The sequence below is a fragment of the Elephas maximus genome, chromosome 1, assembly GCF_024166365.1.
Source record: "Elephas maximus indicus isolate mEleMax1 chromosome 1, mEleMax1 primary haplotype, whole genome shotgun sequence".
Classification (NCBI taxonomy): domain Eukaryota; kingdom Metazoa; phylum Chordata; class Mammalia; order Proboscidea; family Elephantidae; genus Elephas; species Elephas maximus.
In genome coordinates, this window is record NC_064819.1 from 135440191 (window position 1) to 135460628 (window position 20438).

Genomic DNA, 20438 nt, shown 5'->3' on the forward strand with positions numbered 1-20438 from the left:
CAGCCTGCTCACAGACTCATTAAAGATCATCCATGATGCCAGATTAAGAACTTTTAGTGAGGGTAAAAAAAAAAAAAATTTTTTTTTTTTTTTTTTTTTTTTTATGAAAGGAAGAGCAGTAATTATTTTAGTCTGAGTCTTTCTTTTTGGTAATATCTAATACTTTGCATTAGAAAATTTTAATAAATTACAGCACTTTTTAAATTATATTTACTTTTTTCATCCTGAATAATCAAAATTCTGCTTATTGAGTTTTAGAGGACAAGAAAAGAGTTCACAAGTGTGGCTTTAATTTAACCCCTAAAGATAAGTTTCAGTTTGCACTTAATTATAATGTTGAATTGATTTTTTACATATGTAGATTCAACTGATAAAATGCCAGGGGGTGGAAATAATACTGTATATAGAAATAATACTGTATATAGAATAAATTAGGTTTAAAGAAAAGTGATCATTTTCAATGAGTATTTTTAGGTAAATCAATACTTTTTTTAAAAAAAAGCATAGTTTAACACATAATTTAGCTTGTAGAAAGTATACTGAAAAATTCCAACCTAAAAAAGACATTTACAAAATTGCATTGTTGATTACATTTTAGGCACTAAGGCAGATGAGTTGTTTAATATGTTATGACACTATAATTACAACAGTTTCTAGTAAATGTCCTTGTCTTTTGACTGTATTATATGTAAGCTTATCATTTTCATTAAAAGACTAAATGAAATTACATGATAATTATATTCATTGTAGAAAATGAGAGGCGTTATTTAACTCTAGTACATGGCAGCTATGAAATTTCTTAAAAATAAAAAACCAGAAGATCCCTAATATTTTAAATGTCTTATAAAGAAATGACAGCTGGCATTTTAATGATTTGGTTAGTTTTGTGAAGTTTACTACATTCAGAAGGTTCTTAAACTGTGAATGTAATTAATACTAGGATTTATGGGAGAATTGAAAAATGTTTTATTTCTTATTACAATTTTGCTGTTGGCATTAACATTGTTAAAATCATATAAAATTTAAATCATGATCATTAGTCATTCTTTTGAAAGTATTTGAACTCTCTTGGCTGTGGTTAATTTTACTTATAGTGAATACTCAACAAATGATCATATTCCAATGATTCAGTTCACTTTTAATCATTATTAAATATCTGTTTATTATTCCTTTTAGAAATTATATAAATTTAATGTAATCATATTTTCTGGTTCAAACTTGTGCTAAATACTCTATTTTTTTGTCCATAAACTTGTCTTACTGTTTAGACTGACATATAATCCGGAAATAATGCGTTTTTATTTCACAGTATACAGTTAAAAAAAATAAAATATGAAGCAACGAAGGTCTTTAGTAAAGTTAAATAACTTCCAAATTCACACTGAACGTTCTTTATTGATGTTTATTTAAAAACTTACTGAAACATAATTTGTATAAGCAAGTATTTCAGAATATACACTAATGTACATATCATTGGTAAATAATGAGAAATACTAAAAAAATGTGTGCAATAATATATAAGTATCTGACTTTTTCATATGAGTAAGTAGATGATATGCGGTTTGCATTTTGTTTTGGGCTCTCCTTGGAACCCAAGAACAAGCAATTAGCATGGCATAACAGTTGCATTGTTATTGTAGAGTCAAGGGGTCCACTCATGATTTTGAGTCATAATATTAATTTGGAGATTTCTTTTCTTTTACAAATTATAATATGTCAGCTTTAGCTTCTTTAGGAATAAAGACAATAAATAGTCATTTTTGAAAGATGAAAATCCTTTGAAACCATTTTAAAGAATCAGTTGAGTTGGACTGCCACTGACTTCTTATGATTTAGTTTTGAATTTTGCAAAATGAAGATCTAAATAAGCTAAGTAATCCTATTTAGAGAGGGGAGGTGTTGTCCTAACAAGGTTAGATCATGAGAATTGTTTCAGATTGCTTAGGCCATTAGCATTGGGAAATAATCTTTTCAGTGTCTAAGTAGCTATCCTCCGTAAGAATTTCATGATATGAGACATGAATGTTACAAAGCTATGGACTAATCAGTGTCAGAAATTTCTTAAAACTGATATCATTTACTGAGAATAATTACGCTAACAGTATCATTTAGATCTGTTTTTATTACAAGTTGACTGCTTTGAACTGCTATAATCTTCAATTACAGAGAACAACTGATCACAATTCATTTGACTTCCTCAAAGCTCAAAGTAAATCACTGAGCATGTACTCAGAAGTACCCAGGCAGAACGCAGAGAACAGATATTTGCCCATTTTCTGCTATGGCATGTGGCTTCTTATAAATATACCATTTTTTCAATACATTTCTCACAATTCCTAATTACTCTCAAGTGCATTTTGCGTTACTGTTGTCAGGCAGGAAACCCTGGTGGCCTAGTGGTTAAGTGCTACGGCTGCTAACCAAAGGGTCAGCAGTTCAAATCCACCGGGCACTCCTTGGAAACTCTATGGGGCAGTTCTGCTCTGTCCTGTAGGGTAACTATGTGTCAGAATCGACTAGACAGCAGTGGGTTTTATTGTCAGGTAATTAATAACTCTCTGAACCTCTTTTCTCAAGCGCTTCATTAAACCATCCTCTGTTCATAATGTCACTATTTTCTGGCTCTGAAGTCAATTTCCAAAGCAAGTTTGTGTCACTGTATAATTCACATAACTATGATGTTAAAGATTGATATTGTCTGTCTAATTTACAGAATTTAAACAAAAATAACCATTTAATAACTTGCTGCTAAAAGTGTGGCTAACACAGATAGCCAGAAATTTCAAACTTAATGTACTTATCTCATGGGCTATTAGTCTATACTGAAACACACAAAAGAGCTACATATTTGCTTAATTGTTAAGGTGGATATCAGTATCTTTTATCAAGGCTGATGGGCCAGGTTTAATCATTAGAAATGGAAACATTTGCCAGCAAGTGCCTTTATAAAACTTCTTGCCCACTTGTGGAAGTTAAGAGATGAAATCAGCAGTCAAGTCAATCAGATATGTCAGCATTTCCATTAACTTTTAAAACTTTAGGACCCCTTGGCAAAAATCCCAATACATCAGTCACTAAAACACAAAACGTAAAACATAAAAATTAGCACTTATTTGCTGAGGTAGAGTAGCCTGGGAAATTGCAAAAGTTGTAAAAAATAAATAAACTTAGGCCTTAAACAGCACACATACAAGGTTTTGAAGAATTTATCCTATACACAGCTGTACCATTAACTGTATTTCCTCCTTCAATCATAAAAATAACAAAAACTAAAGACAGGCTCTTGAAGCTAAGTTCCTTAAGATGGAATCTGACTTAAAAAAAAAAAACAAAAACAACAAACTTGTGCTTTATTGAAGGATGCAGTCTTCCCTTCTAAATAGTTATACTAACTACTTAACCCAATTAACTACTTAGGAGAATCATAAAAGCTTAACTGAATACATTTCTTTCCATACTACAAATTAAAGAAATACAGATTTTAAATACCATTTTCAAAACTTATGTATTTCATATATGTGTTTCAGACATAGCCATCAGATACAGAAGACTTACTTTTTCTCTTAGTAAATCCACTTTTAGAACTGGTGAATATTCATGAGAAGCTACTGGTGGAAATTAATGATTTAATAAAGGATGCCTCAGAAAAGTAGCTGCTTATTCAAAATACTTTTTAGGGGACTGCTGTTAGCTAAGGCTGTTAAGTGGGTATGTGCATTCATGTAAGCATGTGCATATATGTGTGATGTGTTAAGTATGCATATTTGTTTTCTGTATATATGTACATGCAACAGCCAGTTGATGAAATAAAAACATATTTTCACAATTAAACTTGGTTTCACACAATCATTTCTGAAGGGAATTGAAAATATTTCATATCAGATGAAGAAATAGGGTACTTACCTTTTGTTACTAACATTTGTGTTCCCCATTCTGTGTAATTTGAATCATGCTCATCTTTAGATTAACAGTTGCTAGTATTGTGTACTCTGCTTTATGTTTAGTTTATTAATCATGTGTTATTTCTAAATTTCATTTAATTGAAGTCCTATCAAAAGCATTGAAATCTTAAACCATTCAGTTCCTCAAAGGTGCTTCACGTGTTTTAATAGGCTTCCATTGTGTGTTTTTACAGCAAGCTTAGTAGTGGAGGAGCGAACAAGACAAATGAAAATGAAAGTGCATCGATTTAAGCAGACAACAGGGTCTGGTTCTAGTCAAGAACTTGATCGCGAGCAATATTCCAAGGTAAAACTAGTGATATCAAACCAATAGTTTCCCTCTAGAAATGTACAGTGTGTATACCAGGCAGGACTAGCAATCACAGAATTATATAAGAGAAATTATCATTCAAATGACAGTCTTGATTTCTACCAAAGCCTACAAGCCTCTCTACTCTTGATATTTTTTATAAAATATAACTCTTGTTTATTAAATTACTATTCATTAACTTGTATTTAATATTTTTTTCTAAAAAGAAAATTTGTAAATACTCGATATTAAAGTCACTTAGTGATCGATTGTCACTAGTCAAACTTACATAAATAAACAAACAGTATATATATCAAGCCATTTTATTGCTTGAATATAATACTGTATTTAAATATGAAGATATGTATTTCATAGTCTTAAATAATAGGTATATTTTAGGTTGATAGTCACTATTGAGATTTGTTAGTGAATGACAAAAATCATGTAATATGAGATTTTTTTAGTGATCCGTGTTTAATAAGAAAAATAACTGATTTCAAACTTTTAGAAACTGAAATTCATATATTTTCAAATGTTGATAAGCGTTTATTTTACATTTCAATGTTACTGTCTAAGGAAACACTAAAGAGTTTATAAACTGCCAACTAAATGTCTAATAATTCTAATTAAAGTGTGAATAGAATGTTATACTTAATAAAGTAACTTTGCATACATCCTCTGGTCTATTTAAGAATATTTTTATAATGCTACAGAAACGGCAGCAGAAACCAGAGGTCAACCCTTTTATTATTTGATTCAAGAAGCCCTTTTGGAAGTAATGACCTGTTAGAAATTCAAAATTACATAAAAATTACACTAAATCAATACTGTTGATGTGAAATATTGACTTAGAAAAACTTATTTATTTTTAAATAATGGAGGTAGTTCATTATATAGCCAGATATTCAGAGACAGATACAAAATACAGAGGGAGTTACAAAGTGGTAAATTTACCACCTAGGCTACCACAGAGTCATGTTTTGTTGGACACAGTCTGTCTACTTTCCACCTCAGGTCAGAAGCAGAAGGGTTTCAGCTGAGACAATGCCGAGGGTCACTGTCATTCAGTGAGGCCCCATTCCCTGAGTCTGAAACAACTTTTTTAAAAGTAAAATCAGTAAAGAAAAAAAAAAATCAGTAAGCAGAATATCTTGATGTTCCTTAGAGGTACTGATTCCTGCTCCATGTATCTTCTCTGCAGCGTATTCTTTATGGTATTATCACTTCATCAGCTTACTTGTCTGTCTTCTTTATGAATATCATCATTTTTGTTCTTTTACTACAAATTCAGTAAGAATTAGAAGGCAGGGTAATTTAGTATTTTTGTTCACAGTTGGATGCTGTTATTTGGAAAGGTTCTTTAAACTGGAAATGCTTCTTTAAAGCTGGAGATACTTCATAGATTTCTCAGCGTTGTATCCTAGGATGAAGTCAAATAGAACAGCAAGGGGGGAGGGAGGTCGGGCCCGTATAGGAAGCAAGAAAGAGGTAAGTAAAGGACTGAAGTAAAATATTAAAAGCCTTCTGGATTATTCTGAACTAAGACTCTGATCAATCAATCAATGGAAAAAATTTTTTTCACAAAATGGTGTGCTCTGGATGTCTAAACTACCATGTGGGACTAATATCCATAATCCATTAAAAGAAGGTTTGTCTTTTTTTGGAAGATTCCAAATATAACAAATGCATAATTTCCCATTGAAATTTAGAGCTTGAAGTAATCTTCTACTCCAACTTTTTTATATAGCAAAATATGACAAGTGAGACTCAGAAGAAAGGAAATGATTTACCAAAAGTAGTGAGGCCTCTGTGGAGTCATGAGGCCTACAACTCCTGATATGCGACATAGACAGCATTTTGTAAGAAGCAAATTACTTCTTATATTATTGAAATAAACACATTCCAGCTTAATTCAAAGGTTCTCATATGGATTTTAATTTCCATATAATTAAGTTAGTATGTTCTATCTTTTCTCCCTCCTTTGCACATGTCCCCTCTTTCTCTCTCATAGTGCTTAAACAGTCATTTAAAAGCCTGCTACTTTCAAATATATTACTATTGCACTTACTGCATAGATTAATGCTACTGTATTACTTAAATAAAATTATTATAAATTATAATATCAGTAAAATGGTAGATCAAAAATATGGTAACTTTAAAAACTTATAAGAATATAGGAAAAGTAAAAGTTAAGATCACGTATGTGAAGACTTCAGGGAGATATTTTTAGTTTAAGGTTTAAAGATTATCTCAGGATCATAGGCTGGATGTGGGTTCATCCAACCTCCATGGCTCCAGAGAGTGTGGAATCCATGAGAATTTTCAGTTCTGTTCTACATTTCCCTCATTTTGATCAGGATTCTTCTATAGATTCTTTGATCAAAATGTTCAGTAATGGTAGCTGGGCACCATCCAGTTCTGGTCTCATGGCAAAGGAGGCAGTTATTCATGGAGGCAATTAGTCACACGTTCTATTTCCTTCCTCTTATTCCTAACTCTCCTTTAAATCTTAGACCAAAAATATTCCCTAAAATCTTCTTAAAACCAAACAATAGCTTAACTAGTAAAGAATGTCTGCCTTGAACATTATGCTTATTTAAGATCTGTCTATATAGGATCAAACTGGCAACAGTAGCTCACAATATTAGATGGGAAACTTGGAGGGCAGTGAGTTTATGTTAACTGGGGAGGAACAACTCAGAAAAGAAGGGTGAGAATAGTTGCACAACTCAAACAAAGAATGTAATCAGTATCACTGAATTGTTCACGTAGAAACTGTTGAATTGATAAACATTATCAACAACAACAAAAAGATAAATTATTTTTAAAAAATTAAATAGCATATGAGTAGCTTATTTTTATTTTATATGTCAAGTAAAAGATACTCTACATTTTTAATATTTATATATGGTCTACTGCTTTCAGTAGAAAATTTTAATAATTATGGTAGCCCTGGGTGGCACACATGGTTAAGTACTTGACTACTAACCTAAATGTCGGTGGTTAGAACCCACCCAGAGGCACCTCAGAATGCAGGCCTGACAATCTGCTTCTGAAAGGTCACAGCCCTGAAATCCCTGTGAAACAGTTCTACTCTGCACACATGGGATCACCATGAGTCAGAATCAACTCAAAGGCAACTAACTACTACTACTAGCCATTTTAGTGCATTCAAATCTGTCCCATAAACATAAATTTTTTTTCATTTATCCTTTTACACCAAGATTTTTATTTATAATTTACTTTATAAAGATCTATTTTTATTGCTGTTATTGAGAGCCAGCATGTTATAGATTAAATTTTGAACTTTGATACCTTATTGACTCTTTTTAGTGTCTTAATCCCTTTGAAATTTTGGATGAAGCAATACACTTTAGTTGAAAATTCTTCCAAATTAAAAATTAGTTAACCATTCTTAAAATACTAATAACGACAGCAATAGAACTGGACTTTCTTCAAAGCAAATAATTATCAAAGGTGTGTAGTATAATTCTTGAGATGCTTTTTGAAAACTGTTATATCTCTTAAAAAGATTAAATGATCCTAACAGCCATTCTAAGTAAAGAATTAGGACTAACTTTGCTTTTGAAAAAGCCCTAAACTTCTTCACTATCCTTAAAATGTGCCACCGTGCTTTTTTTCTTTTCACTCATGTTATGCAGGGTTGCATGCCTAAATGATGGGGTGAAATCCATCATTGGGGTTGAATTTGCATTTAGGCCCTTGCATTTTAAAGAGCGCTTCTGTGTCAGAAAAAAAAAAAAAAAAAATTATTTTTTTTCTGTTTCTGTAACCCAGGAACCCAACCAAGATTGATGTGACGGATTTTGTAGGTAGCTGCAGGATGTTTATTATTACTTCTAAAGATAACAGCCCTATAATTAGAGCCACTCACACCAATGACTTATTTCCCTGCTGTAGCTACGGCTGCTAACCAAAGGGTAGGCAGTTCGAATCCGCCAGGCGCTCCTTGGAAACTCTATGGGGCAGTTCTACTCTGTCCTATAGGGTCGCTATGAGTCAGAATCGACTCGAAGGCAGTGGGTGGGTTAGTGATCAGTAGAGATTCCTCTTGAGGATAGTATGTTCCTAAAAATATAATTAATACATTTACATTAAAATATATAATTGATATATTGGAAATTAAAGCATGCTTGATAAAAAGTAAAAGTGATTAATTTTTTAACATTTTTTAAAAAGTAAATGTAGTAGTAAAAAGTAAAGGCAAAAATCTTTCATTTCCTTCAAATAATCAATGTGAAGAAAAATGTGCTCTCATGTCAGAATGATGGGTTGTTCTCTACCCCAATATAGAAGAAAAATATGACATAGAGTCTTTTAAAAGCCCTTGTTTTTTTTTTTTTCTCTTTCCTGGAATATCAAAGGTCATGAGTGGGCATCAACTCTACAGCAACCAGCCTGAAGTGATCATTTACGAAAAGGTCCAGAAGGAGATAGGTGATAGAAAAGGAAGATTGCTTTAATTGGAGAAATATTTTCATGTACATACATACATCTCTCTGCTGTGGTATACACTGCTTATTATTGGCATTACCAAGTAAGAGGAGCATCTGTGCTTGGTGTTAATCCAATGCCAGAAAATATCCTGTAACTGGATGCATTCCTATGGCATTAGATTTAAAATCCTTCATATTTTGTCATGACAAGCTATCATTTCAACACATTTGTAAACATTATACATAATTACATAGTATGTCTCTTTTAACAGAATAGTTTGGAAAATCAGCTTTATAGGAGTTAAAATTGCACCTCAGCAGCAGCATTAAATTCAGGTTATATGCTATGAGCATTTTAAGTTTTTACCACATCTATTCTGTAAGTAAAACAGTTCTGGTTGAAATGAATCATGTCAGCCAGGATCATCGTATTAGATATGGCAACATTTGCCAATAAGCATGTAATCACATTGCTTTGAATACGTTATCTTAAATCATGCAAATCTTAGATCAAACATGAAGTAGTATAAATAGCTCAGTTCTAGACATACTAACATATGAATTCCTTTTGATTTTCAAAGGCAAATGATACAATTGTTAAAAAAAAAAATCCTTTGGAAAAATAGGTTGAAAGATACTCTATAAATCGGGATTTGTTTTTACACCTGATGTGAACTTCAAGATGTAAAGAATTAAAACTGACATTTAAATACTTTAGCCTAAACAATTTTTATACAATGAATTATTAAATAAAATGTGAATCCCTTCTCTAGGATTATTTTTAAAGTATTATTGTCTTATATGCCTTTCTTTACGTATAGATTTAGGTTGTAGCATTAATTTATTTAAGCTACTTCAGTAGGATGATTATTCATACAAATTTTTAGGAAGAGTTCCTTGAGATTCATTAAAACTCCTTTGATATGGAGCATGGATGACTTTTCAACAAGTTTGACCAATGTTTTATATTTTCCCTCCTTTATTACTCACCCATTTAAAATTAAATTACTTGGTGAGAAACTTCAGTACTCAAGTATTCAGTTATATGTTCATTTATGTTATGTATGAAGTTATATTACCTTCCAGTACCTAAGATAATCACTCATATATTAAGTATTTTTAAATTATAGTAATTATGTAACCTTACAATTTATTATAACACATATATAAATCTGATCATATATAATTATATAGAAAGCTGTATCTAGCAATAAGACAGGGAAGTAGAAAAAAGAATAGATTAACTACTTTGACAGCTTTGATAAGATGTCAGTGCTTTTGATCTTTTACCTCTTGATACCTAAAATCTTAGGGAATGAATGCCAAAGACAAATATAAAAATATATTTAAATATATGATAGAGTATATGTTGAAATTTTAATAGTAATTCTTTTTTTTTTTTTACTTATGACACTGAGTTTATAGTTTACGTCTGAAAATGTTCAATAAAAATCGTAACAGAAAGGAAAGTCCAGTCTTTGACTCTGTGGCCTTTGGCATAGTCTCTTAGTTTTGATATCAGCCCCTTTTTCTGAAGAGAGATATTTTTTGAAACAACTTGAAAACAGTGTCATATCTTAGAATAGAGAATGTAGTTAAACTGAAGTTTTAGAAAGAATCAAGAAGTGTAGACAGATAGAAGCAGTCCACACCATGGGTAGAGTAGAAGGTGAATGAAATGTAAGGAAAGAGAAACCAATGCACTAGAAAACAAATGAAAAATACAATTTTGAGATGTTATGTATGTGTAAACAATTAAATTAATGAATTTTCCATCCAAGCATTTAATTTTTACATTTAATTTATAACTCAGTCTTCATAAACCATGTCTTACCATTCAAAAGATGTAGGATTCTTATACTGGGAATCACGTAGTATGTTAGTGTTTAGAAAGGCTATCAAGTGTCATTTATGGATTATTTTATATTCCACACCTACTTTTACAAAGGTACACTTCTATTTGGCGTGGATGAAGTAGTTATTAACCTCACCATGCATGTCTCTTTCTTTTCCACGACCTGATGATGGAGCTCACACTTTCTTGTTTTTAATCTTTAGTATAACATACATAAAGATCAGTACAGAAGCTGTGATAACGTCTCTGCCAAATCATCAGATAGTGATGTCAGTGATGTGTCCGCCATTTCCCGAACCAGCAGTGCCTCACGCCTCAGCAGCACAAGCTTTATGTCAGAGCAATCTGAGCGCCCCAGGGGTAGAATCAGGTGAGTTGCAATGCTGTTTATATAAACTGGATCCTTATCCTTGGTGTAAAAAAATACAACTAGCTTCCTGAGTATTCTTTCCAGAACACAGTTTAGGTCAAGTAGCAGAAACATTTCATTAAAATAATGGCAACCGAAGTAGGTTAAACATTTATTAACTATTATGTAGTATCATCACCAAGTCGCTGGGTAGATGCACTACAGCGGAAAGTTGTGGCAGTCTGTTTCCGTAGAGATTTACAGCCTTGAAAACCCTGTGTGGTTGCTATGAGTTGGAATTGACTCAGTGGCAGTGGGTTTGGTTTTTTTGGGTATGTTTTTTTTTAGTATCATCAGTATACCGTTTGGTACTGTCTACTATGAGATATGAGCCCTGGTGGCGCAGTGGTTAAGAGCTTGGCTACTAACCAGAAGGTTGGCAGTTAGCATCCACCACCTGCTCCTCGGAAACCCTTTGGTTAAGTTCTACTCTGTCCTATAGGGTAACTATGAGTTGGAATCAACTCACCGGCAGCGGGTTTTTATTGTTGTTACTATCAGACATAGCTTATAGCCATATTCATAATTTTAGAGATTATTAGAGTTATATTTGAAGGAGTTTCTTATAGTATGAGTAAATCCATAGGACATCCCTTAGTCCTGGATTGGAAAGCTATTTCTGTAAAAGGCCAGAAATAAGTATTTCAGGCTTTGCAGGCCATGTAGTCTTTGTCACAACTGCTCAACTCTGCCTTTGTAGCAGATGAAAGCTATATAAACATCAAATGAGCATGGTTGTATTTCAGTGAAATTCTATTTACAAAAATAGTCAAGGGGCCATGTTTACCCCATGGGCTGTAGTTTGCCTGCCTCTTCTTTTGTCCCATAACAATTGGTCTGCTTTCCGAGTAGAATTTGGTGGATGTGACATCAAAATACACATCTCTAGTTTACCCACTTCTGGTATCAAGTCCCTGCGTCGTGTAAACAGTTAACGCTCTAGGTAGCTAACCAGAAGACTGGAGGTTTGAATCCACCCTGAAGCATCTTGAAAGAAAGGCCTGGTGAAGTACTTCTCAAAAATCAGCCATTGAAAAGTCTATGGATTGTAGATCTCCTTTGATACACATGAGGTTGCTGTGAATTGGAACAGACTTGCTGGCAACTGGTTTTTTTGTTTACATTATGTGAGTTGTGAGCAGTGGGTTTGGTTTGGCCGCTTGTGTTGTAAGAAATTTGCATGAAGTTTGCTTAAATCACAATAGTGTTCTCACCTCCTTACACAATAAATACTCTGCTGAAAGAGAAGGGACCTGAGGAATACAAGTCCCATCTAAGTAAATCAGACCCATTATTGACAAAGCATATTTTGTATTTGTTCTTTAACCATATTTCAGAAATAAAAGTTTCACTGAAGAAGTTTTAGGATTGAGGAGAGACCCAATGTATGTAAATGTTCAAAATAAAAACAATTAATTTTCTAATACTCTGAAAGTCTGATATTCTCACATATTGTAATGATGCACACTAAACCATCAAACCATCCTGTGACACAAGAAATGTTTTATTATACATTGCTTTGAATGAACTTTATTCTGGAAGTCAGTAAAAGGAGTTAGAAGGCATTATAGCATTTGCTAAAGACATGTTTAATCCTTTAAAAGTCAACAAAGTACCCTATATTCTCAGGAAGGACAGTAGAGACAAAACATATGGCATGATTTTATCCTTATTATATATGACCACGATGTTTAAGCACTTAAAATACCATGTATGGTTTTGATTTCTTCTATCCAAATATATTATGACCCGAGAAAATGTCTAGATAAGCAACATCTGAAATGAACAGTGGACTGCATAGCCTTCTATATAATTTATAGACCAGTGTTTCCAAACTCTAGTTGCTACATTTTCCTGTTAGCCCCCATTAGTGTATTTAAGGTTTGGAGAAGCTCTCTATTGGAACAGCTTGTTTAACTTTGTTTGATCGAGTATAGACCAAGTGTATTTTATTCTGGAATGCTTTTTTCATGGGGACATCTGTTAATATTTTGCAGAGTTCTTGAGTACATTTTGGGAAAATTGGTTTTAGGTAATCAGCCTTATGCCTAAAAGATAAAAGACTATAAAATTAGCTTTTAAAAGCCTATTGGAAACAAAATTAAATACTTATAAGATGTGTATAGGTTGAAAAATGTAAGTACATTTGGATGATCACTCTCAAAAAGATCATTTTCAAAGGATTTTAGGAATTCTTAGGCCATATCCTGAATATATTGTGTTTGAGATAATGATTATGCAACAAACGTCTTTCCACTCAGGGCTGCTACTAGCTAAACTATATGGCACTTGTGTGTGAATTTAAAAAGGGACATCCTTTCCTCTAGATGCATTCACCCATGGCAGGCTGCCCAGCTTGAAGTAGCTGAACAGTTTTTCCTATGGATTACCTGAACAGTTCCTTCAAAAGGATCTAAAACGTGTGTCATGTTTTCAAAGTTTAAGTATTCGGGGGAGCTGTTGTTGAAAAAGAAAATAAACTCTAGCATGTATATCAGGGCAAGTAACCTTTTGTAAACATGATGAATTAAAATTATTCTAAAAAATTGTCATGGATTGAAAACTATTCACAAATTTAGGATGATTCTTACAATGTAAAATCAGTGTCTAATACTTTAAAATAACAAATATTGAGGGAAATTTGAGCTTAACTAGTTTTTAAGATTTGCTTTGCGTTTGCCATAAAATTTGAATTTAGTTTTAGCTTAAATATTCTTCAAAGAATGTTTTCCTATCCAAGTACAGTATATACTAGTACAAGTGGCATATTTGATAATAAAAAACACTTACCTACCAGAATCCGGAAAGAACACGTTGGATTTTTGACTTCTCTGTTTAATTTTTTTATCTTAAAAAAAGTGCTCATTCCATTTCCATGGTATAGCGCTGAACTTTTTTTTTTTTTTTTAATCTTTATCGTATATTGATTTCTTTCCAGGCAGGCAAATTTCAGATGTTTTATACAAAATCAAACTTTAAAAGCAAATGCCAGCATAATCCTATAATTGGTCTCAGATGTGACACAATTTTAGAAGCTTTTTCAAACCCAATAATTTTCCAACAGCATTTAAGTTTGTAGCGTGTTCGCCTAGCTCTACCACAGTTGAGTTTCTATAACCCCTTGCCATTGAGTCGATTCCGACTCATAGCGACCCTGTAGGACAGAACTGCCACATAGGTTTTCCAAGGCTGTAAATCTTTAAGAAAGCAGACTGCCAAATCTTTCTCCTGTGGAGCAGCTAGCCGATGGGTTCAAACCTCTGACCTTTCAGTTAGCAGCCGAGCACTTAACCACTTTGCCACCAGGGCTTCTTGGATTTCTGTAGGTAAGTAGATTTTGATAAACAAATTTGAAGAGCATATTTGATGTGAATGGATTTTGGTCTCTTTTATCATTCCCCTGTCAAAGAATATTTTCAAAAGCAATTACCCTTGCTTTCTTCATTCCTAATTTGAAAGATAATGAAAGCTCCTTTTAAAGCAAGGTTATCTTTTGTAAATAGTTAACCTGGAAACTATAAACTTACCACCATTTGCGGTTCAATGTCAATAGACATAATAATGGAAATCCAAAAGGAAATGTGTTATATTTATTTGAGGATTTCAAAACATTATAGGTTAAATTACTGGATATTTTAAATTGTGACAGAGGGTAACACATAGGTTAATATGTCCTGTAAGATCAATCTTGATATTGCAGTTATGTTTGAAAAATGTTACAGAAAATAGTTTCAAACACCTCCTTATTCCCAGGGCTTCAAACCTATTGATTCCAGTTGAACCCCTGCTGAGAATTTGCCTTGCTACCAAGTTGCCAGAAGATGCTAAAGCTGTTTGTTTTTTTTTTTTAGTAGAGCAGTGGTTCTCAAAGTTTATCAAACATAAGAATCACCTGGGAAGGTTAAAGTATAAATTCTGATTCAGTATATCTGAGGTGGAAATGCAAATTCTCAGCAGGAGTTCAAACCAGGTTATTTCACAGTAGTTTTTCAATTCACTATGGGAATACGAGACAATTTAAAAAAATAATCTTTGAATTTTTGTGATAGCATATGACAAGTTCTTAATTGCAGAATCATTTGCTAAATTAATAGTTCAGAGTAAACAAGTAAAACTTTCATTTTATATGCTTTCTAATCATTATACCTACTGACATCAAGTGTAATCAAGAGTGAACAAGAGTGATTCTTTTATTCCTTCCTTTCTTCCCTCCTTCCTCCCTTCCTTCTCTTCTTTCTTAGCTATTCACACTTAATTTTGTATACCTACATGTTGTAACTATTGAAAAATCGAAGTCTATTGAGAAGAAAAGAGAAAAATGTTACAGAAATTAGAGAACAAGGGAGAGGATGAATACACACACAGTGAAAGATATTGGACATTGAAGATCTAATGAAGAGGATATTTTAGCACTCCTCCAGTGTCTCCTTTCATAGCATCTTAGCTTTGATAGCCCCAGGTTGATTTGTCATTTCCACTATTGTTTCCTGTGAATAGATTAAAGCTGCAAAGTGGAATGACTGTGTCCTTTAAAATGATTCTACCTTTATGGTGAAAATATGAATAAATTATTGTACTTATTAATGTAACATATGACTGAGTCATTTCTCCATATGACTAACTGATTATACCATGCCATATTTATAACAATCGAAATACCACTTGACCTATAAATGTAAGGAAATCCAGCAGTCTTGCCAGTGGCCAGTTACAGAGTCCTTAGTCCAAGTGAGTAACTTTTCCTGGTTGGGTTCATCCTTGCAAACCATTTAAGACTGCTAGTTTGAAGTGAGGCAGCTCTGCTACAGTTTATAACAGTTGCAAGTTGCAGCATGCCTTGTTTTTAACTTTGCCCTCTGCCAGTTCCTTATAAATTTACTAACATGCATTTAGTTTATGCTCAAGAAAGGTTAGTAGCATATTAGGTAAATCCTTACTGTATAATAGACAGTGGTAATGGTTAGTTATAATAAATAAAGTTTTCAGAATTTAATAGGGACCGGGAATAGCTTATCAGGACGTGGTTAATTGTGGAAATTAGCAGTTGTTAATTGGATCTTAGGGACTACTTTACCTGTCTGGGGGAAAAATAACTATGTTCACTACTCATGGAACTTTAAAAGTAGATTGCAACATGTCATTATTTGTAAAAATCTACTTTCCCATAGTTTAATTTCTTCTGTCGGAATTGAATAGATTATTTTTAACATTCAAAGTATTTTGAAAAAGAGTGTATTCAGTTGAAACCACAGGTAATGATAGTCACATAATCACACTTTTAAAAACATCACATTCACTGCCTTTTGTTAAATATTATTTTTCCCCAGTATATAGCCTGGTCATTTTTAACAGAAAAGATATGTCTATAACAGAAAAGATATATCTATTCAACAGAAATAGAGTGGCCAGAATATTTAATCATCATGGCCCGACGTTGTGAATATTTGTAGTTTCTATTTTATTAGTTTAACAAAACCTAACATTTTTGCAGCCTCTGCTATGCCAGGAAAACAAGCAAGTAAACATGTGAGTTTTCTACTTCGTGTCACAAAACACTGAAAGAAAAAAAGCATGATGATTGAAAACTGTTCTAAATAATTGAATATATTGACAATGTTAAAATATCTGCCCATTTATGGGAGATATTTACACGATATCCGTAGAGCTCTTACTACCCTACTAAATTTGTAGTTTACATTAATCTGATGAATAAAGGTTATTTCTCCTGAGGCATTTAATATTGAATTATTCCATCATCATTTTTCTTTTTGTATAAATTAGAAAAATGTTTTAGGATGTCTTTGGAAGATGATATAAAAATTGTATTCGAGATGAAATGAAAGCCTTGAATATTCAGAAACAAACAATATCAATAACTTTGCTTTTAATACATTTAGTTGACTTATAACATCATCTAAATTATATCTTTACTGTATACATTGCAGATGACTATAATTTTCCAATTTAATGTGATTGTTATAAAAGAAATTTTATATATATATATATGTATATTTTTTGCTCTTTTGATCTCATATAATTGATTGTTCTAAGGAGCACGTTCCTCTTGGGTGTTATTATTTTATAGGCCTGTCTGTAGTTTGGCTGAAAGGTGGTCTCTGGGAATAGCTTCAATTCCAGGTCAGACGGGTGTCTTAGGGCCATACCCTCAGGGGTTCCTTCAGTCTCTGTCAGACCAGTAAGACTGGCCTTTTTTGTGAATTTGATTTTTTCATTCTACAGTTTTTCTCCCACTCTGTCCAGGACCCTCTATTGTAATCCCAGTCAGAGTGGTTGGTACTGGTAGCCAGGTACCATCTAGTTCTTCTCATCTTGTGGTCATGTAAGTTGTGGTTCATGTGGTCCATGAGTCCTTTGGACTAATTACTCCCTTGAGGCTTTGGTTTTCTTCACTCTCCTTTGCTCTGGACAGTAAAAGACCGATAGTTATATCTTAAATGGCCGTTCAAAAGCTTTTAAGACTCCAGGCGCTACTCACCAAAATAAGATGCAAAACTTTATGAGCTATGTTGTGCCAATTGACATAGATGTCCCCCAAGTCTATGGTCCTTCACTTTGAGCCTAGGAACTTCGTCCTGAGAGGTGTTTGGCTACGTCTAAGAAGTTGCCCTAACTGTGGTCCTTGTGCTCTATTTTCAATATTAATATATAAGCAGCACATACAGTTACGCCTGTAGGAATATCCATCACCAAACCTGTATTTGCAGGTAGGTGTGTTCCCTTATACCTTCCCTCACATCTTGGCATACCTGTGTACCCATATACCCATTCATAAATTATTGTTCCTTAATACTGTTGTTGCAGGATTGTCTTTGCTATAGTAATTACCGTTGTTGCCCTTTGTTCTTGTGTTCCTCTCAGTGTCCTCTCTTGCCTTGGTCATGTTGTGCTGACTTCCCCTGATTGTGTATTGCCTTTCCCTTCACCAGTTTTAACACATGTCTTCTACCTATTTGGTAATTCTCCCTCCCTCCCCCTCCTATCCCTGGTAACCATCAAAAACAATTTCTTTCTATGTGTAAATCTCTTGTTTCTTTGTAATAGTAGTCTCATACAACATTTGTCCCTTTTTGATTAACTTATTTGATTCAGCATAATGTTCACCAAATTCATCCATGTTGTAAGCTGTTTCATGGATTTGTCATTATTCTTTATTGTTGCATAGTATTCCATTGTGTGTATGTAACACAGTTTGTTAATCCATTCATCTGTTGATGGGCAGTTAGGTTGTTTCCATCTCTTTGCTAATGTGAATAATCCTGCAGTGAACATGGGTGTGTATGTGTCTATTCATATCACGGCTCTTATTTCTTCAGAGTATATACCTAGGAGTAGGACTGCTGGGTCATATGGCATTTCTATTTCTAGCTTTTTAAGGATTCACCGTACAATTTTCTACAGTGGTTTTACCATTTTGCATTCCCACCAGCAGTGTATGACAGTTCCAATCTCCCTGCAACCTCTCTAATATTTTTTATTTTCTATTTTTTTATTAGAACTAGTAATGTTGAGTGAGATGGTATCTCATTGTAGTTTTGATTTGCATCTCTCTAATGGCTAATGGGAGCCTCGATGGCATAGTGGTTAAGTGTTTGGCTGCTAACCAAAAGGTTGGCAGTTTGAACCCACCAGCTGCTCCTTGGAAACCCTATTAGGCGGTTTTACTCTATCTTTTGGGGTCGCTATGAGTCGTTTCAATAGCAATGGGTGGGTGAATGGCTACTGATCATGAGCATTTCTTCATGTGCTTGTTAGCCACCTAAGTATCTTCCTTTGCTCATTTTTTAACTGGATTGTTTTTTTGTTGCCAAGGCATTGACATTTTCTATAAATTTTAAGATTAGACCCTTGTCGAATATGTCATAGCCAAAAAAATTTTTCTCAATCTGTAGGTTCTCTTTTAACTCTTTTGATGCAGTCTTTTAATAAGCATAAGTGTTTAATTTTTAGGAGGTCCCATTTATCTAGTTCATCTTTTGCTGTTTATGCATTTTCAGGTATGTTTGGTATTCTATTTATGCCATATATTAGGGCACCTGCAGTTCTCCTCTGTCCTAGAGTCACTATGAGTCAGAACCAACTCAACAGCACCTAACAACAACAAGTGTGGTCCCTATTTTTTCTTCCATAATTCTTACAGTTTTTGGTTTTATCTTTAGATCTTTGATCCATTTTTGAGTTAGTTTGTGTGTATAGTGTGAAGTATGGGTCCTTATTTATTTATTTTTTTTTTTACAAATGGACATCCAGCTTTGCCAACACCGTTTGTTAAATAGACTGTTTTTTCCCCATGTGATGGACTTTGTCCCATTGTCAAAGATCAGCTGTCCATTGGTGGATGGATTTATGTATGTCTATGCTCTCAATTCTGTTGCATTGGTCTATGTGTCTGTTGTACAAGTACCAGGCTGTTTTGACTACTGTGGCTATGTAGTAGGTTTTGAGATCAGGTAGTGTGAGGCTCCTGCTTTGGTCTTCCTCTTCAATAATGCTTTGCCTAACCAAGGCTTCATTCCTTTTCATATAAATTTGGTAATTGGTTTTTCCATCTCATTAAAGAATGCTGTTAGAATTTGGAATGAGATTGCATTATATCTGTAGATTACTTTGGGTAGTATGGACATTTTCACAATGTTGAGTCTTCCTATCCATGAGCATGGTATGTTTTTACATAAGGTAGGTCTCTTTTGGTTTTTTGCAGTAGTATTTTGTAGTTTTCTTTGTATAGGTCTTTTACCTCCCCGGTAAAGAAATTAAAAATTGGTTTAATATTCTGTTGTTAAATACGATTAGAACGTAATTTTCCCTGCTTATTTTCCCCACAATATATAAGAAATTAACTTACATACTGCTAACAGCACATCTTCAGTATAACAGATTAGTAGTTTATATGTCTTTTAAGTACAATGAAAATACCCTTTCTTTGGGTAAATATTCATATTTCTGCAGCAATTATTCTGTTATTTGGAATGAATACAGTATCCTTTCACTATGAACTAATGCTTCCCAAACTTCAGCTATTTTATGTGTCACTTTAGTGGTTTTTGCCATAGCTATGTAATACATATATACATTATATTTTATGTGTATCAGATATTCTGAGAGGTGGTTTACATGCAATATCATGATTTTTAAAACAGACTTGTAGTGTAAGTATTAGTAATCTTATTTTAAAAATAAACATTAAGGTGAAGCAACCTGTTAAATTCACATGGCCGGTAAGTGGTAGAGCCAGAACTGAAAACCTGCTCAAAACAAAACTTGTTTCCGTTGAGTTTATTCCAACTCATAGTGACCCTCTGCCATCCTATAGGTAGTAATACCTGTAGGACAGAGTAGAACTGCCCCATAGAGTTTCCAAGGACCGCCTGATGGATTTGAACTGCCGACCTTTTGCTTAGCAGCTGTAGCTCTTAACCACTACACCACCAATCCCTTTCCTCTATTT

The 20438-nt window shown here is 33.4% G+C and overlaps 1 protein-coding gene across 11 annotated transcripts in view; it reads left to right on the top strand.

Annotated features, from left to right (window-relative positions):
- RIMS1 (regulating synaptic membrane exocytosis 1) overlaps positions 1–20438 on the top strand; it is a 476384-nt gene that overhangs the window by 374118 nt on the left and 81828 nt on the right. For 7 of the 11 annotated variants that reach the window (XM_049895220.1, XM_049895192.1, XM_049895246.1 and 4 more), the window contains 2 exons: positions 4136–4248; positions 10767–10933. The exons of the other annotated variants lie outside the window; for them this stretch is intronic. In XM_049895220.1, the coding sequence (XP_049751177.1) occupies positions 4136–4248; positions 10767–10933 (280 nt within the window). The remainder of the gene's footprint in view (positions 1–4135; positions 4249–10766; positions 10934–20438) is intronic. 11 annotated transcript variants of the gene reach the window in all.